Source organism: Ambystoma mexicanum, chromosome 8 (assembly GCF_040938575.1).
Source record: "Ambystoma mexicanum isolate Mex_15411 chromosome 8, UKY_AmexF1_1, whole genome shotgun sequence".
NCBI classification, from domain to species: Eukaryota; Metazoa; Chordata; class Amphibia; order Caudata; family Ambystomatidae; genus Ambystoma; species Ambystoma mexicanum.
The window spans coordinates 1,571,554,774-1,571,580,750 of NC_090929.1; the positions used below are offsets into that span (position 1 = coordinate 1,571,554,774).

At 45.2% G+C, this 25,977-nt stretch overlaps 1 protein-coding gene across 2 annotated transcripts in view; it reads left to right on the top strand.

Moving 5' to 3' along the window:
* Nucleotides 1–25,977, top strand: part of PDCD4 (programmed cell death 4) — a 525,005-nt gene that overhangs the window by 225,984 nt on the left and 273,044 nt on the right. For both annotated transcript variants that reach the window (XM_069611774.1, XM_069611775.1), the window contains exon 8: nt 1,091–1,208. In XM_069611774.1, the coding sequence (XP_069467875.1) occupies nt 1,091–1,208 (118 nt within the window). The remainder of the gene's footprint in view (nt 1–1,090; nt 1,209–25,977) is intronic.

The window sequence follows — 25,977 nt, forward strand, 5'->3', positions numbered from 1 at the left end:
GGGCAGTCTTCTCCAATCAAATGCCTGATCCTTCACAGCCCTTTTGGTTTGGTAAACATTCCTTCTGAAAACAGATTATTAAAGGCCAACCCTAACTGAACACAACTGGATTGAATTCTTCATTCTTAAAATAAAGCCACATGTGCCCATCCCCCTAATTGATCTAAAATCGCGCACTCCACACAACTATCAAATATAACCAGAACCTGACACCCGCCTTAAAAGGTGTCCAGGAGGTGCATAAAGAGATGTGAGCAGCTCTCCCAGCCCTGGGAGCCTTAAGAACTGCATATTGCACACCAATCGAGAGTAAAGCATGAGGGTGAGGTTAGAAACGCCACTCTCACCAAAAGTTAGTTCGTAACAGAAACGCTGGTTGCCCCATTGAATTCTGTGTCGGGAAAGTGAAAATGTTCATAACGTATGACTTGATGGTTTTATTGTTGGGCTGGTGCTGGGATGAACCAAGCAAAATCTATGCTTCTATATTTTCTTAACTAGTCTTGCATGAAAATCGAAGCCCATGTGGTCAATCTGTACATATTACAAGGTTGCATTTAAAAACTGATAATAGAAAAAAAAGCTTTGTCTTAGTGTTGGGAAGATTTGGGTCAGTAAGAAGCAGATTGTGGTTATGAATGAAGCCAGTTTGTAATATGGTCCTGAAGAATGTGATCTGTTGCGAGAAGGCTTTCACAAAAAAGACTGAATTATTCAAGCACTTAGTGCCCTATTTTTTTTAAAGCCTCATTCGCACAAATGGTGCTAGTGCCTGGTTGATTGCGATCCAATCCGGAGTTTGGGAGAGTAAATGGAGATGGTGTATATATGAAGTTAAGATTTGTACAAAGTGAGACTGGAGTATGAATTAGGAAGCCGAATGAATGGTGGAAGTTTGATGGACTGAGAAGTTTTAGATGGTGTGGTGTTGATATTATGGGACTTTGGCTTCTCTGTACTGGCCAGAAAAGAATGCAAACTTAAGATATGAAGTCAATCCTTTTTATTTGCCAACCTTTTTTAAACTATTTTGATTGGGTGTGAGTTTGCTTTCAATAAGTTGTAACTGATTTTGAAACCTTCTCAACAGAGCTGCTTTAGACCGAGCGACTTTGTTGCTGAGTATGACCAAAGGTGGGAAGAAGCGTATTGACAATGTATGGGGATCAGGAGGCGGTCAACAACCAGTCAAAAATCTTGTAAAAGAGGTACATTTATTTTCTAAAAGTGTGTACAGTTGTAGTTCAACCTGGCGTTAATGTGATTGTTATTGGCACAGGTGAAAACTGGCTATTGCGGTGTACTTGTGATGTCTGCACTCTAATCAAATAGTTCAAAGCTACTTGTTCATGACCTTCTCTAAAGCACATCAGTCAAGTGTCATAGGTCCCTCCCTAAGTCAATGTATTACCTTCACAGCCCAAGCAGGTTTCTGTGTTCCTACACTGGGTTACTACTGTAGGTTCTAGAGTTCAAGAAAGTATGGGCCAGAGGCCGCTCTGTGTTGTTGCTTGGCCCTGTTGCATCAAGTCATTTTTAACTTTCCTATTGTTAACCCTGCTAGTGCCCTTTTTTGCTGAGTTTTTGCAATCCAACGTTGCCAGTCATGGATCTGAAACCCCAAAGAGCTACAACTAGGTTTTGATATGCTGCCTTAATTAGCCCGCAGGGCTACCTGTGAGCCCTTTTTTTAATGTATTTTTGTCACCATGAGGAACAGCCATTTGTCTTTTTGAAAGTGAAGTTTAGATTGCTGCTAAATCCTTGAATGGTGCATAGACTGTAACTTTGATTGGATGGATAGGGTTGGCGGGAGTAGCAGGGAGGGTGTAGTTTGTTTCTCTACAGATTGAGTCATTACTCAATGTGCCACAAGAAGAGGCTGACATTAAGTTCCTTGTCTCCGTCCCAACAGGGTCCTCATCAGATGAGAGGACCCAAAAAGAAAACTAGGAACCAACATTAACTACGGAGACGAGGCAATTCAAGTGGCCCGGATGCGATGGGTTAACTGAGAAATAGACTTAAACCCAACAAGGAATTATCACAGTGAAATGGCGTTTTCTAACCAACAAGGGTTAGAGAGAGAGATGAGATAGACAGTATGAATGGAATGGAGAATGAAAGTGAATGAGTGGTAGGATATTTGAAAAGTGGCCTTTGTTTTCTTAAAACCAACCCTAGAATGAATACAGGATTTTGGCAAACAATGTAAAATGTATTTTTTAAAAAAATGTGTTTGGTACCATTAAATTGAATTTATTGAACAAATTATAAGAACTATTGGTTGGTATTCATAAAAAGACCATACAGAATAACTAGACATCACCCCTCTCTGCTACTGGTCCATTGCATAGGGTGGCAACATAGTGTCACAGTGACAAGTATTCAAATAACACTTCTACTCAAGGTTTCTTGATTAAATAATTATTTATTAATTTAAGTCAGTTTTAAAATAAGCCTTCTTTAGAAGGGAGCAATTGGCAACAACAAAAATACACTTAAGTTCAATAAAGTCAGATACCGTTTTGGGATGGCACACAGATTTTCCTACATCCAGAGGTGACTTCAATAGCTGTAATATATCACTTTTCACACTTCAATAGTAATACTCAAGTTGTGGGAAAAGGTTAGGGAAGGAAACAATGGTTAATGCGTTTCTCAAATAGGTAAGCACTTTCGAACCTCCCATTTCAATGTAGATTAACCCTTTCCCAGCTATTACAAGTAAGGTATGTATGACTTTTTGGAGGGATAGTTAAACACAAAGTCACAGGTTAGTCTTCAGGGAGCCAAGACAGTCAATGTCACTTGAGCAAAGTCTAGGAGCTGAGGCACTTATTGAAGGTAGGTAAAAGTTGTGCACAATGCTAAAGAGTTTTGTTGTAAAAGAAATCGCTGTTGGGCCACAAGGTGGGAGGCCTGTGAAGAGCAAAGCTGCAATCAACTCTGCAAAGGGCAGCCAATGCAAGTCTCAAATGAGAGCAAACAAGCTACGCGCACACGAGGTAAGTACCCATTAATTCACAGTACCTTAGGTCTGAAGAAATGGTTCCAAGTGTTGTAGTTCCTGTTGTTCCTGGGCCTCAGTCGTGGGGTCAAGAGGGAGGAGGTCTGGGGACTCCTGCACTATAATTCGAAGTTTGGCGGCAACAATGGGCAAAGTTCACATCAGCGGCACTTTCAGCTTCTCGCGAATAGCTCCACCGTGGTTCTTGGACACCTTGTGGGCTTTCCTTGCTTCTGGGGTCCAGCACTCTGAGGTGGGTCAGGCTTGGTCAGCCCTGCTAGGAGGGAGTCTGGAGGATCTTCTGGGAGCTGGGGTCCAGCTTAAAAACGATGAACTCGTTTCTGGTGTTACTCTCCCCTGGCACTCGGATCCTGTGGCAGCAATGGAAGTACAGCCAGCAGAGAGGGTTTCAGTTGAGTTTGTCTTGGGGTCGATTGGTACCACCAACCCAAGGGGAGAAGTCCTTTCCGGGCTTCTCTAGTCTGTCGAAATAGCTTCAGCACTGCAGCAGGGATTCATCGGCCAAACCAATGGTCCAGGCGGTGCACCAAGCTTCTCTTCCAGTTTCTATCTTTCGTCCAGTGGTCGACTCTGCCTTCCTTGCAAAAGACCTCGCCTTTTATCCAAGTCGTTCCCATTCATTCACAGCATAGCTGTCACTCTCACAGCAGGGTGGCTGTCCTGCAGGGACAGTCAGCCAGCCAATCACCTTTGTGTGCATTCCTGTAACCAAGGAGACTAAGGACAGGGATTTTCGGGCACCTCCCTCGCCAAAGACCAAACTAACAAAGGGGCCAAACCTGGTTTGGCGCGCAGATTTAATCTGAAGGACCTTTCCAACAGGAAATGGCAAAAAATGAAGACCAGGGCCATGGGTGCTATACTGCAGCTGCGAACGCAGGCTGCAGTAAAAACACACAATGGTAGGAAAAATTAAACCACTGCCACCAGCCATTAATTGTAGAAAGGGTACATAAAAATGTTACACGAGAAGTTAGACAAAGGGCATAGCAAGTAACCCCTCCAGCACCCTATTGTAAAATAGTGTGTGCTTGGTCTATAAAGAGCAAAGTGTAAGTAAAGTCCATTTCATGTTACTACTCTTGGAAACGGTAGTTGTCCAAAGAAGGTATTTAAATCTCGGCAGAAATCAAAAGGATTTCTGACACTGCACTGAGGGTGCTGTGTCGCAATGTAAAAAGATGATGCCTATGGAGTTTGCCATACTCCAAAAACAGTGTTTAAATCAAATGAAAATGCACGAGAGTGGGGGGAAAAAGGTCTTGCTCTCTTCAGGATAAAACTTAAGTCCTAAAGACCGGCAAATGAGCTGGTGTTCGCTAAAGTAGAAGGGAATTGGTACATTTCTGAGAATTCTCCATAACACTTATCCTGCTAGAAGACCTTAACCTGGGCCTTCATGACCCTAACAACCCACATGCATCTTCCGTTTCTGACACCCTCAACACCCTAGGATTCTGTGAACCCGCTACCTCTCCCACGCATTCTAAAGGACTTATTGTAGACTAGATTGCCGACCACAACTGTAAGATCAGCCCCAGTGCCATTACTCCTTGTCCTGACCATCACATCCTCTTCTCATCCCTGAGCCCACAAAAAGCAAAACTACATCCAACCCTATGCTGCTTATGGTGACTCAAAGCTCTCGCAAACTCACTAGAGACGACCTCCTTTCCTTGCTCAACACTCAAGACCTCCAGCCCCGGTTCACGTCCAACCACAACACATTAGAGACCACATATATCACTATCCTCTCCAATGCTGTGAATACCCTAGCACCCACAGCCCTCACAAATACAAGATAGTCAAACACTCAAACTCCTGGTTTACACCTGACCTAATGGGACTGCGCACTCTGAAATGCCAAGCTCAGCTCACCTGTTTGAAGAACCCCACCGATTCTCTGAAAAAGGAGTTCAGTATAATAGCTAAACCATACAAGGCAGCCATTATCGCAGCAAAATCAAACTCCTACAGCGCTAGAATCAGCATGGTCCCCCCCCCAACACTAAAATCTTTACCATATACAGGGAACTTGAAGGCCCCCCCCCCTCCTCACCCATCACCCTCACCAAACACGCAACCTGGTGCTCTGACATTCAAGGAGCACTCTTGGGCAAATTCGACCCCCTAAAACAAAAAATACTCTCATAATGCTACTCTCAGTAATGACCAAACAGCCATAAACATTAACCTCATTCCTCCCCACCAGCTCTTTCCACCAAACAATTCGCCTTCAGAGACCTTGCTGAAAGCAGTCTTAAAACTAACCCAAAGCTTGAAACGCACTAAATGTAAAGGCAATATTTGCCCAGCATCCCTCGTCAAAGAATGTGCTGACTTGTTAGCCCCAGTCATCACAGCCTTCATAAACAACTAGTTTTCCAAATGCACCGTGCCAGCCAGTCTTAAAGAAGCCTGGGTCCTCACCCCTCCTGGAAAAAACATCACTAGACCGTCCATCCCATCTAACTATAGGCCTATTACAACTGTCCCCTTCCTACAAAATATATTACTGTGCAGCCTACCTGCAGCTTCAGCAATTCCTGGAGGACAACACAATCTTGGGGATGCGCCAATCCTGCTTCCGCCTGGGACATGGAACAATCTGCCCTCCTCGATCTTAAAAATTAGCTTGACTAGATCAGGGATGATGGAAACTGTGCCCTGCTCCTCCTCCTAGATTTGTCTGCAGCATTCTACCTGGTCGACCCTCAAATACTCTGCCAACACTTTGCCACCCACACCAACTTCTCACATGCAACTGTCTGGATTGCATCCTTCCTGTAAGGCAGAGTCATGAGTTTCCTCACAGTGCCAATGTCTCACCCATCACCTCTGGTGTACCCTAGGGGTCCTGCATCGAACCTACACTATACAATATCTTCACCAGGCCACCTTCAACATCCTAGACGCCCTCGGCAAAGCTAAAACCAACTATGCTGACGCGCAAATCCTGATACCACTCTGGGTATCTACACTGATGACTCTATTACCTTCAACAATATTTACAATTCAGGTATGGATGGCAGCGAACCACCTCTGCCTCAACAGCGACAAGACAGAAATCCTAATTGTCGGCACATCCAATGCCTACAAGTTGCTCAACACTCTGCTCATCCCTCCAGATTGATCAGTGTGTGATTCCATTCTTGACTTCAGTAAAGACACCTAGGAGTCTATCTTGATGCCTCACTCCCCTTGTCTAGACACGTTAGTGCCATAGCTGCTTTTGCAGCATACGCCACGAGTCCTCAATGCAGCAAGACCCTTCCTCACAAAAATCTGCCTCACCATTGCCCGGGCTATAATTGGCTGCAGATTAGACTATTTCAACGTCCTATTTACAGGAACCGAAGCTGGTAACCTGATTATGCAAAAGAACGCCTTAAGAGCAGCCCTTAATTTTCCAAAACAAGAACACATCTCCAAAGCCAGAAGAGAAGCTCACTGGCTGCCCATCCAGGAGCATAACACATTTAAAACACTCCATTGCCTACAAGTGCCTCTCCAGTACAGCGCCCCCTTACCTCACACAAAGCATCACCAAAGCCCACTCATCATGGTCCACCAGGACCCCATACAGGGACAGACCTCTTGTGCCTAAAGTGAAGAGATGTAAAACTGGAGGCTCCAGCTTCCGCTACCGAGGATCGAGAAATCCTACTGGATCTTTCGTAAAGCCCTCAAGACTAGTCTATTCACCTAACCCGCCCACTAAGCATATCATGCGTGCTAAACTACCCCATCCACATTACAGCATGCACAGTGTGACTAATCTGTGCAAGAATGCCTTGTCTCACTGTTTCTATAATGCTACCTCTGCTCCTTCCTGTCTTTGATACAGTTACTCGTTTGCTTCCTTGACCTGTAACTGCAACAACGCTTTAATGCCTCCGGGTTGCATGTGCGCTTTACAAATGAAATAAATATTTGAACATGAAGATGTGATTTCCGATATAAAGGTCTTGACAATGGGACCGGTGCATAACAAATTATGAGCTAACACATTTCAGTACAATTTGATAGTAACTCTGGATTGGAGGACAAATAAGCCTCCCATTTTCACATGGCAAAATACATTGGACCAACCTAAATAAAGGGAAGGATAATTGCAAGCATCCATATTTGACGAGAAACGATCATAGGGAGCCCGCCCAATGATAAAATGCTGTATGGGTGGAGTTTATCAAATAATTAAGGGCAAACCGACAGTAAATAGATTTCCTAGAAAATCTGCAGTTGAAAGGAGCTTGTCCAACAGAAGTGGTGATCTTGGATTCCACCTGATGGGAATCCCCATTATGCCCTTTTCAAGAGGGTATCCTGATGTAGAAGCCTTTCTCAAGGGGTAATTTCCTGAGCGTGATTTTGAAAGCAGGGGGCACTGGGAGCAGAGCTTAATTTGGCAGAGCTGCATGGCGCTATTGATGATCCTACCCGCCCCCGTGCCTTTTTAAAAGACCAATCAAAAGTGAATACACTTCCTTCATGACTGACAACAATCCTATCCAAGTTGCCAAAGAGGTAAAAACTTTAGGCTTTTACCTTGATTCTACTCCGTCATTTACTAAACAAGTTAACTCCATGGCATCGATCTTATCAGAACAGGCAAAGCTTTTTTATCTAAAGATAGTTGTATTACCCTCGCCAGAGCCCTCACCCTATCCAAGTTGGACTACTGTGACTCTCTTTACATTGGTTTCAACAAGGACATCACCAAGAGAATCCAAACTCTCCACAATAATGCCCTTAGAGCTGCACTGGGTATTACGAGGAGAGAGCCCATCTATGAGATCAGAAGGCAAAATTGTTTTTTCATGAGTGACAAAATCCAGCTTAACTGCCTCGCTCACCCACGCGTCTGAATAATGCTGCCCCTCGTTACCTCAGCGAAAGATTCTGCAGAAAATCCTCAAGCAGGGCCACAAGAACAACTAACTCTAACTGCCTCATTGTCCCAAGAGCTAAGCTATCCAAGGTCGGGGGGGTGTGGTGGTAGGAGGGTGCAGCTTTCCCGTGAAAGCTGCTCAGTTTTGGAACTCATTGCCACCACCTCTACGAGCGGATCAACCATATATGCATTTCAGACAAAACCTCATCAATTGGTTCAAAGCCCATGACCAGTAAGGCCTTACTGCTTTGTATTATATTTGACCTCTGCATGCTTTTGAATGACACCTGTCTTCCATGTTATTTGCAACTGTATTTTCTTATGACATATTACTGTACTTCTCTATACTGATATTTTGCATTTATGCCTTCTTGTAACCTAAGCTGTGAATATCCCTGTAACCTCTGCACCCTGATACCTTCGGGTCCAGCGGGCAATATAAATTAATAAACATACCTCTATATGCCATTACCATAAAGGAACTTACTCCGTTGGCTTTTCCAATAAAAGGTGCCATACCACAGTAAGAAAATATGACCAGACTGGGACCATTAATGGTGTTAGGCAGAATTGTATGCAGTACCCTCTGGGACCGCCGCACACAATTGGGACTACAGGTGTTAGCAAGACCAACCTCTCGTATAAGACTGTACCACACAGTTTGTTGGTAGCCAGCTGAGCAGCCAGGCTTATCTCAAGAGTGAATGTGAGCAGTACAAGTAGTTAGACAGACTTTCAATCACAGTGGTTCAAGTAGACCCTTATACTCCGGGTTTGTTGGTAAAAACACTTATTAATGTATTACACAATCATTTATAAAACATTTCACTAGAAGACACTTAATATACCAATATACTTGAATAAAAAACTCTAAGCTTTTGAGGCAGTTTGAGCTCCCCTGAAAAAGAAGCCATATTGCAGTTCAGTTACTTGGCAGTGAGCAAAAAGGACAAATGTAAGTAGAATAGATTACATATACTTTCTAGGCAGTGCAAATAGTTTCAGTTCACCAGAATAGTTCAATTCGAGTCAATAGGCCAGGCCAAAGTCAATGGGCTATTGTTCTGGATAGGAAAGAGCAGTTCTGGTATCAAACAGTAAAGTCTTTGCAAATGTTCTCAGAAGTATTTTTAGACGAAAGAATCATTTGTGAGGTCACAAGCTGATTAGGCGTGCGAGTTGGGAAAGGTTCACAAACTTTCACTGTGAGAGGGGCATTCTCTCAATCGGGTTGGCACAGTACATTTGTATGAAGAAAACAAATGTTGCTGAAGTCGTGGTTCCTGGCAGTTCCTACAGATCTCTGTTCCTGAGCCTCAGTCGTGGGGACAAGAGGGAGGACTTCGGGGGACTCCTGCACTGCACGGGATCTTTGAATAAAGAAAACAAAATGGAGTCACTTCAGTTCCAGTAGCTGTAGATTCAAGAACACGAACTGGTGTACCTTTCCCTGGTTAAACCTAACCAGCCTTGAGAATGGTATCCAGGTGTCTTATGAGTTGATTGGTCCCACCAACTCAAAGGAAGAAGCCATCCTTGAACGAGCTTCTGTCAAATGGAGTTTGACAATTCGGACCGCAGCAGGGCTTCACCGGGCAAATCAGCAGTCCAGTGTTTTCAGCAGCCATCCTTTTCCAGCTCGTCTTCGGTTCTTTCGTTCCAATGGTCAACTCTGCCTTCTAGTCCACAAGACTCGCCTTTTAAACAGTTCTCTCCCTTTCATTCCAGCCTAGCTGTCACTCACCCAGCAGGGTGGCTGTCCTTGGTAGACAGTCAGCCAGCCAATCACGCCAGAATGTATTTGGGTCTCCTTGGAGACTAAGCACAGGGAGTTTCGGGCACCTCCCTCACTTTCTGCCCACCCCTGCCACTCAGGGGACTCAGTCCTGAAGTCTTCCAAAGGCACACAAAGGGACCAAACATGGTTTGGTGCGCAGAGACAAACAGAAGGACCTTAACAAAAAGAAATGGCGAAAAAACAAGACCGGGACCTGTTCAAACAAAGGGGCTTAAGGCGCCATCTTGAAAAACATAACTCATGTGATAGATTTTTTTTTTGTTAATTTTTTTTTTTAGCTACCATAGTTTGTTGTAAAACCACTGCCATCAGCCTTTTCAATAGGAAAAGTTAGCATTTGACTGCTACATGTGTTTAAACACAGGGAATACTAGGTAACCCCTCCAGCACTCCATTGTAAGATGGTGTGTGCTGGGTCTATGAATTTGAAAAGACTAGTAAAGTCAATTTCACTTTACATTCTCTGGAAAACAGTAGTTGATCCCAGAGAAGGTATTTAAACCTGTGGGAAGTCTAAAAGACATCCCTGTGACACTGCACTGAGGGTGCTGTGTAACGCACATGAAAAGATGATGCCCAAGGAGTTATCTAAAGCTCTTTAATAACAGAACACAAATGTAAAACACACATCAATATACGTGAGTGGGGGAAAAAGGCTCACACTCTTTCCAGGTAAAAAAAAAAATCAAGTCCTTAAAATCCAGCAAAGTTGCTGGGGGTGTCTAAGGTGAAGGGAAATAGCACGTTTCTGAGAATTCTCCCTAACAAATGGAGGCCAGTTTAGTCATGTAATAACACTTGTTTGTTTACTCCTTGTTTCCCAATAATAATGCCATGCCACAGTAAGAAAGTAGATCCAGACTGGTTGCACAGATAAAGGCCAGTTGAGCACTAAATAATACTCATTTGCCTCTGCCCCATCACATACATGCCATGCCCACTGCATTCACGAGCACCCTTTCATCAGCCTCCTGTCATGATCTCTGCTCCCAAAAGGTCAGGGTTTTCCCAACTCCCTTGGAAGCAGATCCATAACCCAGGTTCCGAGTGCCAACCAGTCCCAATTGGGACCTTTTGGACCCAGTCCTGGCGCCAGTGGCACCAGGCTCATAAATATGCCCAGTCCCAGCGCTGGAAGCGCCGGGCTCATAATGCTTGGGTGGACTTACCTGCAGCAGACCATGCTGCTTACTTGCCTGCCAGTTGAGTCTCTGATCCTCTTCTGTTTGGAACTACTTTTCCTGTTGGGTGGGGCAGGAGCCACTCCCTAGATTCAGAACACTGGAACTCTTCTGGAAAGCAGGAACTCTTTTCTTACCTAGGCGTGGCTGTGGAAGGAGACACCTAAGCACTACAGGAGGCTATTTAAACCACACCCGATGGATGAATCTTGCTTTGCGTTATTCTGCATCCTCAGCAGCAGAACGCTCATCGTGTCTTCTGCATCTGATCCTGGGCCTAAGGAAAAAGGCTTACCATTCTGAATCCAGTCTTCAGCAACACCTATAAAGACAAGAAAGAACAGGTTAGCATTACGGTCTTCAGTGACAGCTCTTCACTTACCTGGTCCATCGGCTGTCACCAACGCCTCGCGCTGCATTCCGGCATCTGAAAGACAAAGGCTTACCTACTCTTCGTGCGCTCCGGAGGTCTTCACACTGCATTCCGGCATCTGAAAGACAAAAGCTTACCAACTCTTTGCACACTCCGGAGGCCTTCGGCGCTGCATCCCGCATCTGAAAGACAAAACAAGGTGCGTTTAAAGACATTGGGGAACTTTAATACTCACGTGCCATTACTCCTTTCCACATCTAACCCAGTGGGTATTCCGGCACCCTGCAGCCGCCCCGAACTTGTACCTGCAAAATAAAAAGACAGTTAGAGCGCATTGTGAAGCAGGCAACAAGCGCTTACTTACGTGCTTCCAGGCGCTTCTATTCATCACGCGGGCTCCATCTTCAACTCACTTCAGCCCGCCATCCGGCATCGCCGGAACCCTGCAAAACAAGAGACATCATTACTAAAGACTTTAAAGACATTAGAATTACTCGAAACTTACCGTTCGTGCAGTAAACGACGGACAGCAGTCCTCTGAAGGCAAGAGGCCTGCTCCCCTTATCCAGTGAAGAAACTGGTTACAGCACCCTGCCGCGAGGCAGATGGAGAGCACGGCGTTCACTTACCTAAGGTGAGAGCGTTAACCTTTGGGGTTCTACAGGAGAAGAGAAAGGGAAGAAGAGAGAGACATTCAATAACCCAGTTCATTAATCCCACATTTTCTATCTGCAGACATCTTACCCTTCGAGCCAGACATACAGTGCACAGAGGTCCAGCCCAAAGAGCCAGCCGTGTGTTACACATCACCTTTGAAGATACGGTATACGCCCAGTCAAGACCGGCGCCTCTACGGGAATCAGGTGAGCGTTACAGAACGCAAAGCCTACCACAGAACTCCCGTCCAGGCGCTATGGAAACCTCGGATACCGACCAGCTAGCCCAGTTACTTGGGGAACTAAGGGCAGAAGTGCATGCAGCCCGTCAGGAAACGAACGCTCTAAGAAGGGAACTGATTATTTCCAAGGAGCGAACAGATGATCTCGCTAGACAATTGCTACAGTCACAAGCCGGACAGACCCCGTTACCCGCATCTGGGGGAAATCTTCCTTCTACATCCTCTATGAATACAGTGCAGATCAACCTACCTGGGAATGTACCTCTGGCTCCGCCCGAGCGATTTTCTGGTGACCCAAAGAGGTTTGCAGTATTTATCAATCAGTGCCGGTTGCATTTCTTATGCCGGCCAGCAGCCTTTCCAACTGATCAAGCTAAAGTAGCTTTCGTACTTTCGTACCTTAGTGGCAATGCGGCAGACTGGTCGATCCCTCTAGTAAATCAAGATGATCCGGTCCTCCATGATTTTCAAGCTTTTCAGCTCAGTATGGAAAAACTGTTCACAAGACATTCACAGGGGCAGGACTTGGACAATGAGCTTCTTTCGTTGCGACAAGGTAATCAAGACCTTTTGGCTTATATTGCGTCTTTCAACAGACTGGTAGTGGAAACTCACTGGCCTGAGGACAAAAGGATTACGCTGTTTTATAGAGGTCTACGCGGAGAGCTCAAGGATGTGTTAGCCCAAGTAGTGAATCCCCCACAAGATTGTTCGGACTATATAGACTTAGTCGTTCAAATAGATCACAGACTGCAGAACAGGAAGGCCGATCGTTCCAAGTTTGATGCTCGAGTATTTTCCAAACCGCCAACTCCTTCCAAAGGAGTAGACTCCGGGGAACCCATGCAAATAGGGGGTCTGAAAGGTCCTCTAACACAAAAGGAGCGGGAAAGGAGAAAACAGTTGCAATTATTCCTCTATTGCGGAAACTCAGGGCACTTTCTTCGAGACTGTCCGGTGAAACCTGCCAAGAAGGCAGTAGGAGCTGCAGTTACCAAAGTTACAAACTCTGAGCAGGGAAACGACCTCGCCCGACAAGAATAGAGGTCCTCTTGCCGAGCGTGAAAACCAGTTCCGTGACCTCGCATTTCGTGATACCTATGGTCCTCATTAGCCCTGATAATCCGGATCGATTACATGAAATTGAGGCTTACGTCGACAGCGGTACCATCGGCAATTATGTGGATCATGAAATGGTTTTGAGGATGAATCTAACTCTTTGTCCCAAGGCTGTAAAGGACGTCATTACTACGGTGGATGGTACGGAGATAGCCTCCGGGCCAGTAACGCATACCACTCAAGAAGTGACGCTAGTAAGTCAAGATGGACACCATGAGAAGATCGTGTTCGATGTGATCAAGGCCCCTCAGTTTCAGATTATTCTAGGAATACCTTGGTTAGAGAAACACAATCCTCTGATCGATTGGCGAGCAAGAACGGTCCAGTTTCCAGAATGTGTCTCTACTTGTCACCCTCCACCTGGTGTTGCACTGGCAGCAATTTCTTCAGAGACTCCCCAGTTACCTCCCGAATACCTAGAATACCAAGATGTTTTCCGGAAGGATCAGGCTAACTCTCTACCTCCTCATAGGTCTTATGACTGCCAGATCGACCTGATACCTGGATCTACTCCTCCTTGTAGTAGAATTTATGCCCTCACCGAGCCTGAGAACCTTCACCTTCGACAATACCTGGATCAATACCTGGCAAATGGGTTTTTTCGTCCTTCCAAGTCCCCTGCTTCTTCAGCTTTGTTCTTCGTTCCAAAAAAGGAAGGAGACCTTAGAACTTGTATAGATTATCGCTCCCTGAACCAGATCACCGTTAAGAATAGATATCCGTTACCTTTGATTCCTGAACTCCTGGACCAAGTCAGAAAAGCATGCATATATACAAAGCTGGATCTTAGAGGAGCTTACCACTTGGTACGAGTAAAAGAGGGCGATGAATGGAAGACGGCCTTCCGCACCAAGTATGGGCTATTTGAATATCAGGTCATGCCCTTCGGACTTTGTAATGCCCCGGCCGCCTTTCAATATTTTATGAACGATGTCCTCAGAGAGCTCATAGATGTGTCTGTTGTTGTTTACATTGACGACATCCTCGTTTATTCTTCATCGGAATCTGAACATCGGAAACACGTGAAAATGGTCCTCGAAAGATTGCGTCAACACAAACTTTTCGCTAAGTTGGAAAAATGTGTTTTCAACGTGACTGAAGTTGAATTCTTGGGATTCATATCACCTGGCGGAGTGCGTATGGATTCAAAGAAGGTCGATGCAGTTCTCAAATGGCCATCACCATCCTCCGTAAAAGGTGTGCAAAGCATGTTAGGCTTCGCTAACTTTTACTGCAGGTTTATCCCCGAATTCTCTCGAATAGTCCAGCCCCTCACTGCCTTGTTAAAGAAAAACAAACGTTTTGAATGGTCTACCGAGGCGGAACAAGCTTTCCAGGATTTGAAGACTAAATTTATCTCTGAACCAATCTTAAAACACCCTCGCCCCGAACTCCCCTACATCGTGGAAACTGATGCTTCAAGCCTTGCCATGGGGGCAGTTCTATCACAAAAGGACCCGGTAACCAATCAGTTGCATCCCGTGGCATTTTGGTCCCGCAAATTCTCGCCTCCTGAAATCAATTACACGATTACTGACAAGGAACTTCTGGCTATCAAGTCTGCCTTTAAGGCTTGGCGGCATTATCTGCTGGGGGCCCGACACACCGTTACTGTGATTACGGATCACCGAAACCTGCAATATTTGAAAACCGCAAAAGCCCAATCCTCTAGACAACTCCGTTGGGCATTATTCTTTGCCGAGTTTGACTTCATAATTACCTATCGACCTGGTACAAAAAACGGTAAAGCTGATGCCCTTTCTCGGATGGGAGTGGAAGAACACTTGATCAACCCTAAACCTGTACCAATCATTCCCGAACAAAGAATTCTGGGTGTAATCGCCACAGAATCCATAGAGGAAGTTAAGGATAAAGCCAGGCAACTTGTAACTCCAGCAGACATACAGAATTGGCATCTGCAGGGAAAGGACTTTGCAGTAAAGGACAACTTATTGTATTTCCAAGAACGATTATACCTACCCAGCACAGATTTACAGAAAAAAGTAATCTCTTGTTATCACGATTCTTTAATGGAAGGACATCCCGGTATGGCCAAGACCTCAGAAAAGATCAAGCGCTACTTCTGGTGGCCGTCTTGGAAAAAAGATATCAGAGACTTTATAATGTCCTGTGGAGTATGCGCCCAAAACAAGAGTCAAAAGGAAAGACCAGCAGGCCTCTTACGCCCTATTGACATCCCACCTCGCCCTTGGCATACGCTTTCTATGGACTTCATCACCGATCTACCTCTATGCTCCGGATACAATACGATTCTAGTAATCGTGGACTTATTCTCCAAGATGGCGCATTTCATTCCGCTCAAAGGCTTGCCAACAGCAGCAACTCTGGCCCGAGAATTTCTCTAAAACATCGTCCGACTGCACGGTTTTCCTTCGGTTCTAATTTCGGATCGAGGTAGTCAATTTATTTCTCATTTTTGGCGAAGTTGCTGTCGGTCGGCTCAAATTGATGTGAGACTATCGACCAGTCACCACCCTCAGACCGACGGACAAACCGAGAGGACCAATCAAACTCTGGAACAGTATTTACGCTGCATGCTGCAACAAACTGAAAAAACTTGGAAAGACATCCTTTGGATAGCCGAATATGCCTACAATAACTGTCCATTCGGGAACTGGGAAAACCCCGTTTTTTCTTTTGTACGGCAGTCACCCTCGAACCTCGGAGTTGGATCCCCTCCAAGATCTTGAAACACCATCAGTAGACTACCTGCATTCTACAATCACCCAAGCCTTTAAGGAAGCTGTTTCTCACCTTCAAAGGGCTAAAGAACAATACAAGAAAGGAGCAGATCAACATCGGAAGGAAGCCCCTCAATATCAAGTAGGGGATCAAGTCTGGTTATCCACCAAATATCTACCTCTAAAAGGGCCACGCACATTCAACCCAAGATACCTTGGTCCCTATTCCATCACTACCATAGTAAACCCAGTAGCGGTCAAGTTGGACTTGCCCCCGCACATGAAGATACATCCGGTCTTCCACGTCTCTCTTTTAAAACCCGTGCAACCTCAAACCCGACTAACCAAATCTCCAAAACCTATCCTAGTTGATGGAGAACTCGAGTTTGAAGTCAAAAGCATTCTGGACTCCAAGATCTCCAAATCTAAACTATTCTACCTAATTGACTGGAAAGGCTACGGCCCCCAAGAGAGATCCTGGGAACCTGCTGAATATCTCCACGCTCCTCGCCTAATCAAAAGATTTCACCTAACATTTCCTGACAAGCCAAAACCCCCGGAGAAGCCCGGTTTGGGAGGGGCCTTGAGGGGGGGTACTGTCATGATCTCTGCTTCCAAAAGGTCAGGGTTTTCCCAACTCCCTTGGAAGCAGATCCATAACCCAGGTTCCGAGAGCCAACCAGTCCCAATTGGGACCTTTTGGACCCAGCCCTGGCGCCAGTGGCACCAGGCTCATAAATATGCCCAGTCCCAGCGCTGGAAGCGCCGGGCTCATAATGCTTGGGTGGACTTACCTGCAGCAGACCATGCTGCTTACTTGCCTGCCAGTTGAGTCTCTGATCCTCTTCTGTTTGGAACTACTTTTCCTGTTGGGTGGGGCAGGAGCCACTCCCTAGATTCAGAACACTGGAACTCTTCTGGAAAGCAGGAACTCTTTTCTTACCTAGGCGTGGCTGTGGAAGGAGACACCTAAGCACTACAGGAGGCTATTTAAATCACACCCGATGGATGAATCTTGCTTTGCGTTATTCTGCATCCTCAGCAGCAGAACGCTCATTGTGTCTTCTGCATCTGATCCTGGGCCTAAGGAAAAAGGCTTACCATTCTGAATCTGGTCTTTATAGGTGTTGCTGAAGACTGGAAAGAACAGGTTAGCATTACGGTCTTCAGTGACAGCTCTTCACTTACCTGGTCCATCGGCTGTCACCAACGCCTCGCGCTGCATTCCGGCATCTGCTTACCTACTCTTCGTGCGCTCCGGAGGTCTTCACACTGCATTCCGGCATCTGAAAGACAAAAGCTTACCAACTCTTCGCACGCTCCGGAGGCCTTCGGCGCTGCATCCCGCATCTGAAAGACAAAACAAGGTGCGTTTAAAGACATTGGGGAACTTTAATACTCACGTGCCATTACTCCTTTCCACATTTAACCCAGTGGGTATTCCGGCACCCTGCAGCCGCCCCGAACTTGTACCTGCAAAATAAAAAGACAGTTACAGCGCATTGTGAAGCAGGCAACAAGCGCTTACTTACGTGCTTCCAGGCGCTTCTATTCATCACACGGGCTCCATCTTCAACTCACTTCAGCCCGCCATCCGGCATCGCCGGAACCCTGCAAAACAAGAGACATTACTAAAGACTTTAAAGACATTAGAATTACTCGAAACTTACCGTTCGTGCAGTAAACGACGGACAGCAGTCCTCTGAAGTCAAGAGGCCTGCTCCCCTTATCCAGTGAAGAAACTGGTTACAGCACCCTGCCTCGAGGCAGATGGAGAGCACGGCGTTCACTTACCTAAGGTGAGAGCGTTAACCTTTGGGGTTCTACAGGAGAAGAGAAAGGGAAGAAGAGAGAGACATTCAATAACCCAGTTCATTAATCCCACATTTTCTATCTGCAGACATCTTACCCTTCGAGCCAGACATACAGTGCACAGAGGTCCAGCCCAAAGAGCCAGCCGTGTGTTACACATCACCTTTGAAGATACGGTATACGCCCAGTCAAGACCGGCGCCTCTACGGGAATCAGGTGAGCGTTACACCTCCTTTTAAACCATAACACACATTTTAGGAGTTTTGTTAAAGTCTACCAACAGGTGAGACTCTATAAAAGTATCCCTTGGTATACAGGTCCCATATCTTAGAAGTTTCTACTGCCCAAAGGTTTGGTAGAATGGCTGAGCAGCCAGGCTTATCTTGTGAGGACGGTGTGAGCTGTAGGGAAGTAAAAGGAACTCAGTAGATGCATAGGCCCAAAGAAACTCAGACTTGTAGTTAAAGTAAAATAGACATTTTATATGCACAAGGCAAATGAATATAAATAATTGGCACAATAGATAACCTCAGCAATACTTCAGGTGAGTGAACTAATGGCAATGAAATGTACAGGTTATGAACGTAGTTCAATGATAAGTAAAATCACTTCTAGTCACTCTGAACATTTTCTGTTGTATGACTAAAAAAGGGTTATTGAGCACCAGCAATAGTAGTTCAATACTTTCATATGCATATCTTTCAATGGCCAAAGGGCTTAAGCAGTCCATCCCTAACTAGTTGTGAGATCTTCAGAATCTCTGGCTGAAGGATACTCTGAATACAAGTGAGAAGAAGGCTTTTGATGGTCAGAAAGTTATCGGGCAACTTGGGAAAGGCTCCCTATAGGGGCACAAGCATTAGGCCTGGCTGAACGTTATGGGTGAACCCCCTCGCCCCTAAACACCAGAATCGGCACTCCAGTAACACAGGAGTGTCAAAATGACTTGAGGTAATATTACCCCCTCCCCCACCCCTCCCCCGAGTCCCACAGTACCTGAGGAGTGGTCAAGATTTAGCTGGACTCTTTCAGGGTGCAACAGCTGTGGACCCTGTCTCCTGGTCCTTGGTAGTGGTGACGAAAGGAGGAACTCTGGAAGCGATGTCACAGCAGCAGTAGCGAGAAAGGACTCTCCGGTACTCCACGTCGGTCTGCATTTTTGATGCCTTTCAACAGGCTCCAAGAATGAACGTCTAGCGCCTGGGCAATCCGCCTCAATTCTTTGGTTCTGCACTCTGGTGAGGAGACTTTGAAGAGGGGTATCTTGTCTCTGGAGGTCCAGCTGGAGTTCATCAAAGTTCTGAGAGGATTTGTTCACAGGAAGACAATGCACTGCAATTGGGGTCAGAGGTCACCTGGCGTTTTGCAGCCCAAGGAGTTCACTGCACGTCGGGGTGATGGCTTGTTCTGCAGATATTCTTATGGCTAGTTGGCCCACCAGCCAAAGGGAAGGAGTCCTTCTCTTCGAAGCTCCCCTGTTGGGTCAGGACAGCAGGTTACTGGAAGGGGCTGCATGCGTCTCTGGTCATATACTACTTTGGATCTTCTGTTCTAGTGGTCGACTTGCTTGCTGCCTCAGGAACCTCACTTTTTTAACATTTCAAATTCATCCATTGCAAACTCTCCCTGGAGTTTACAGAAAGGGGCTGGATGGCTGTTCAATCAGGACAGTTAGCCCACCAGTGGGTACTGGTTACTTTCCGTCATACCAGAAGACAAAGGATAGAGGTGTTTTTCTGGATCCTCCCATACTTCCTGTCCTCAGACTCACTGGAGCCTTGGCGGTTTACACATAGGGTTCCTGCCAAAGACAACTCAAATCAGGACCCTCCCCTCCCAGGATGGTAGAAGGATCACGAAAACAACCACACAAGAACTGTCGAAAAAAGGAGGCCACCATGTTGGAACAAAGGTGACCCAAAAGTCAGTAGAACACTACCACCAGCCACACTTGTATTGTTTTACAGAGAAAGGGGCTACGATACTTAGTAACCCATCAGCACTCCACATAGGGTTGTGTGTGCTGATCTCTCAAAAGGAAAAGCTGAGAAGGATAAAAAGTATCAATACATGAACAGTAGTTCTTAAGGAAAATAAAAGTATAAAAAGTAGACCCCAAAGGGCTCCAAGCAACACTGCACATAGGGTGTTGTGTGCTACAAAAGTGAAAAACAGATGCCTTTTTGTAAAAAGAATCGAGGAAAGCAAGACTCCATGAAAACAAGTGGGTTCCCATAATCGGAGCACACAGAATGAATGAGGGTAAAAAGACCCCTCACCTCCTTCCGCATTCAGGAGAACAATAAAAAGGTCCAGAAATCCAGCAAAAAGTGCTGGGCGTCTCGAAAGGGGAGGGGAATTAAGCATAAAACTGAAATCCCCAACATGTCTGGGAGGACACACATCCCTCACAAACGATACAGTATGGGAAGGCTATGTGGAAGTTTCCTAACAGGACAGTAACTGCTTCCTTCCCAAACTGGTACAGCACGATTTGGACAAGTTCAAGCTTCCCTCACACATGGGCAAGGCCTGGGCATGTTTCATTCATAAATTGTTATAGAAACCGCATAGACTTGGGGCTTAATAAACCAACTCCCTAAACAAACGGTTACAGGTGCAGCATGGTCAGACCTCTGAAAGCTTCCCTCACAAATAGGTAAATGTACAGCATGGACCGTGCCCATGCAATCGTCCCTGATTGGCAGAACATGACGGGGTTCATTTGTTCCATTGAAAGTGAGAGGAACCCTTCTGAGCCCTTAGCTAATCACTCTATGTCCAGTACCCGTATATTCTGTTGGCACCATTGCTGCACAAAGTCACTTTTCAAGAAGGAGGGTACTTCTCCCCACTCTTTCCGCAATCTCTCCCAATCATATAAGTGATCAATTTCATTGCTATTGTGTCCCATATTTTGTAGAGCCAACAAGTCTGTGTAGGTGAGCAATTTTGCTTCCAATTTTTGCTATAACCTGCCAGGCCAATATTCGTAAAGTTACCATAGCTGTCTTCTGTGGTTTTGAGATTGTATGCTGCCCCGGATCTAATAGAAGGAGGTTATCCTTGCCTCCAAAAAGTGAGTCAGGAGTCAAAACCAATCAAAAAGAACGGTTACCCTGTCTGTCTTTTTGCTTCTTATGGTGATACTGATCAGTCCATAAGACTATCAGTACTGTGAAACTGTCTCCCCTAGCACTTTTCTTGTATTTTTACAATTGCACACATCACCCTAAAGTGAAGTGCACTTGGGATGCTTGGTATCCTTCTGTTGTGGCTTTTGGTTACATTTACAGGTGCCTAGGATGAGCCAATATATTTCTACCATGTTTTACACATTTTACTGGTGTTTTTGTGCAATTATCAGAAAGGACTACTAAAGGTGTCTAGCACCCAAGATGGCAGTGCCACAGGTTTTTGCTTCTTCTTTGGCCGTTTTCCTGCCCTCTCTGGTCTGGAATTGCCATATATGGGAACCCCTTTCCTGGGGAAAGGTGCTGCTTTGTCGGGTAAAGAGGTGGTTTTTGTGCGAGCCCGGATATGGGGGCTGGGACTGTCTGGTCCCAGTGCACGTCCTGGTGCATGAATGTCTGTTGCAGGGCAGATGTGACCAATGGCTATCCAAGATTGGATAGCCACTGCCCGTTTGAATGGTTCAGATCCTTGCCATTGGTAGACCTGGGTGAGCTGCCAGTCCAGATCTTGGATAAAAGGAGGACTCTTGCAACCATTCTTCAGATAATCATTGGAGCTAAGACCTCTATGAAGAAGAGCAGCCCACCGACGATGACTTCTGCAGCTGACCTGCACCAACTGCGGCGAAGTGTGTTGAAGCCCTCCTACTCTGCCTGGTCTCACTGACCCATGTCAGTGCTTCAGCCCATGGACCAGTGGGAACAAGTCTCCACCCCTGTTCAAAGATCTGAGCCTTCCAAGTGTCCCTGGACCAACCGGCTCTCTCCTGGGCTACCATGCTGCATCCGTTGCTGTTCTGAGTGCCTCCTTGAAACTTGGTGGAGCTTCAACTTGTCCAACAAGACTCTTGCTCCTGCATTTTCAGCCTTCTTGCATCAGCGGAAGCCTGCAGGACCTGCTCTTTTGTTCATCCGTGGAAGATCGCCTGTCACCACCTGATCATGGTGACACCCTTTGCTATCGTTGTCTTCCACTTGGCCTTATGAACTGTGCCAAGCAATACCAGGAACAGGGAGACCTGCTCCTGGTAACAAAACAGACACCAGCGCAAGGGAGCCATTCCCCTGGTTTTATTAGAAACTGTTTGATCTACACCAGGAGAAAGGAGAATATCGCCTGGATTTGAAATTGTGTAAAGGCGGTGTGAAACCTGCAAGCCACGGGAAGGGAGTCATTCCCCCTGGCATATGTTTGCTGCAATAAAACATTCTCTTGAACACTATCCCAGCATCAGGAGAAGGGAGACATTCTCCTGGAGGGAAAACTTTCTGATTGCTTATCTTTTAGTTGTAGTGCGAGGGATAGAAGTAGGTTGTGACACAGGACAGTGTTTTGATTTGACGGACCCTTTAGTATTCGTTTTGAGGCAGGGAAGCCCCTCTTAGAAATGGGGAGAGTGAGGGACTTTATTTATACACAGATGGAAGTCTATAACCAACACCATGCCACCCTTGTGTCCGCTTCCTTCTTCAACACCCTGACAGTACCCGTAGGGTAGATTGTTTCACGCCAGAGGGCTGTGGCTACATCTCCCTAACTGTGCCTGAGACAGAAAGCAGACTTGATCGAACTCCATGAGAAAAATCTTGAGCTTTCAGTGGTCGTTTTGACAATGATTGATGGGGATCAAGCTGCCACTGGAGAAATATGCCTGACAATCTCAAACTGTTGACACAACACACCACTATGCCTTATAGAACATAATGATAGGCAGTCTAAATTCTGGCTTTCCAAATGCATAGGAAAGAGCTGGTACTCAGTTAACACCTAGACAATTTCTTTTTTTTTTTTCTTTTTTTTTTCATTCAATATGTTCTGGGTCCAACCTGACAATGAAAGGAATTACTCAAGAGCTGCAGAATCACTTTTCTCTCATTCATTCACCAGCCCTGTAACTTTCTCTTGCCCAGTCCATGTCATGTAAACAAATTAAATTACTTTGTAATTTACTTTGTGGGGATTATTTTGAAACTGTACTTCAAATTATTTTTTGGGCGGAGGGTTTCACCCCTGCTCTTTCTCCTTCACTACCACCCCATCTCAAACTTCCATTTACCTTACAAATACATATACAAATTCGAAGTATTTCGACGTTCTACTCAGTTATTAATTGACTTTGTGGAAACAACGGGATACCGTTTCGCACACCCCTTGCTTCCGAAATCAAATGTCTACTTCCCTGCTCTTGGTTGCCCACCTTTGCTGAGCTCTATATTCCTCTCTCGCAATGGCCTAAATATGATGGGCTTTCATGTGCGCATGCAAAAGGCTGATGTGTGCATGCATCTGAAAGGATGTGGAGTGCATGTATTTAAAAGGCTGAGTGTGCAGATGTATGGTTGAGGTCTGTGTGTATGTGAAAGTCTGCATTGCTTGTGCAAAGCTCCACTGCAATGGTATCTGTTACTGCGGGTATTGTACATGTTACCATTTGCATACCATCTTAATTCATTGACTGCACCAAAAGCTAAGATTATGGTTAACCCATCTATTGCCAGATTCTATAGTCCGGACCAAGCATGCAGATCGTAGGCTAGTCTTTTTTTTAAATATTTGTTTTTTATTAATGCACATGCCATTTTATGGGAACTTGATGTGGATACTGACATCCGACTTTCATGAAAAACGTGAACTTTGCTTTCCATTACGAGTTGCCACTTATCATTTGTGTCGCTGTAACAAAAAAAAAATAGTCTCCCCTAATTTCATATGTATTGACCACGCTGGAAGTGATACCACAGAAAATTACCTCATATTTAGTCTTGGATACTCCATGCGATGATGGGAAGTTAAGTTGCAAAACCTTCTATTAGTAAGCCAAGAGATGCATAACTGATGTGCAGACTAACAAGTGGCATTATCATTATTCTATATTGAGCAGTACCATGAGTGAGCTTTTTTTGTGTAGTGTACGCAAGTCAACTGAATGAAATTATTTCCCAAGGATCCCACACTTTAGTTAATTATGAAGCCGGGATTTGAGACCTTATGGAACACTGGGCCCTTAACCAAATATCTTTCCAGCTTTAGTTGGTAGAACTAGTTCTTTGGTTTTTAAGCATACAGTTTTATAGAGAGGTTTTGAAACTTTCAAAAAATAATCACCCAAGCTGAAAAAGCTAGAAATCTATTGAGAACAAATAGTATGGTCGTAGCTTTATTTACCATTCTTGAATGGAAAACTGTTGGTTATGTTTTTCTTAAGTCCAACTGGTATTAGGCTTCATAAGATGTATCTCTTGGTATTAGGTACCCAACTCTTAATATAGGCCTGTACTACACAAGTCGCTAGAGTGGCTGTGCAACCAGGCTTATATTAGGAGGGAGTTATGTGAGCTGTAGAGCAGTATAAAGAACACAGTATACATAGACCCAAGAAAACACTTACTCGAAGTTATTTTAAAATGTATTTATTTATACATACACAGAGCACACAAGCAAATCGAAAATGCAGCAACTAACAATAGCATGGAATTAGAAATGGAATAAAATGTATAGAAAGAATAATAATGCAGGTGCGTAACTTATCATATGCTTTACACATCCAGCACAGTGTCGTCAGTAAAAGCACTTGCATGCATCACCTTTGCAAAATTGAGTTTGCAGGGAAAGTAAGTTAGACCGAACACAGCTAGCAAAGTACTATCCCAGAGGGATATAGGCAGTCTGTTTTCCTAACTCTAAAAGTGTTCACAATTAGTCTATGGAGGAACCAGCATTTCCAAAGCCAGTAAGATCATGAAGATTGGCCTTTGGGAAACCAGCAAAGCCAAAGTGAAATGGACAGCACCAGTTCTGATAAATCTTCAGAGGAAAGTTAAGTAACTAGTCAGTTGTTCTTGTAGAAAACACGAGCTCGAGAGGAGCCTTCCTGATGGCACACTGGCTGTAAGGTATGCACAGTGAAGTTGAGACCAACTCCCAAGTGAAGACAACACTCCCAAAGCAAAGGAGCACCAAAAATGGCCTATGGTAAGTGAAAGGGTGCGGCTCCCTGCATGCCTACCAATGAACTACCACCAGAGTCCATAAAGGTACATTCCCAGGAAGGAATAAGACCAAGACCGTGATGTCAAAGGCTTTATCTGAAATTAGGGCAAACAGCATCTACTCTGCACACACCGAGAGTGCTCTGCAGAAAACATGTTGCAAATTACTTTTATACAGAGAGATCGTCGTCGAGGTGTGGGAAGGCCTAGGGGGCACATGAACAGTTGGGATTGGTCACTAAGAGGTGGCACCTGTAGGTGGTATATGGTCGGCGATGGCTGATTGGTCCATGGGTGGGTGGTGAGTTGACATCATGATGTGGGGTGCTGGGTCAGGAGTTCATCCGGGCTCATCTGTCCAACCTCCGACGAATGGATACATCTTCTCCTGGCCTATTACATTTTGCCCTTGTGGCCACGCATTCCCTTCCGGTCACACATCCAATCACTTTGTTTGCCAATAAGTTGCACTTGGAAAAACAATGCATGATTCTCTAATATTGGACACCACTTGCGCGCCTGTTACCAAGGATATCGTTTTCATGCAAAAACACATAAACATAGTTGAATACCGAATTGGGTCCATTTCTTCATTATTGACAGGGGGAGGCAGGGGTATATGGTTACTGCGGATGGATTTCAGAAAACACATTACATCTGTGGACATATCTCTTTGAGGGCCTTTCTGATTGTGTGTCTAAACAACATAACTCTGTATTTGGACAGGGTGTTCTGGAATGAGCTTAAGGCCCTCCTACTGAGGTCCTTGGTTTCACATCACTTAAGAAATGGAGGAGGGTCATTTACATTTACATATAACCAGTTACTGCTTCATGCGCACTTAGCTGTTTCTGTATTTGAAAGGAACATTCTATGACATTCTTCAAACTTTATATGCTCTTGGGCCACCTCATAACACAGGGACGAGGGGGTGGTAGGAAAGAGATGGCTGGCACACAGTCAATGCAACATGACTAAGTTCAAT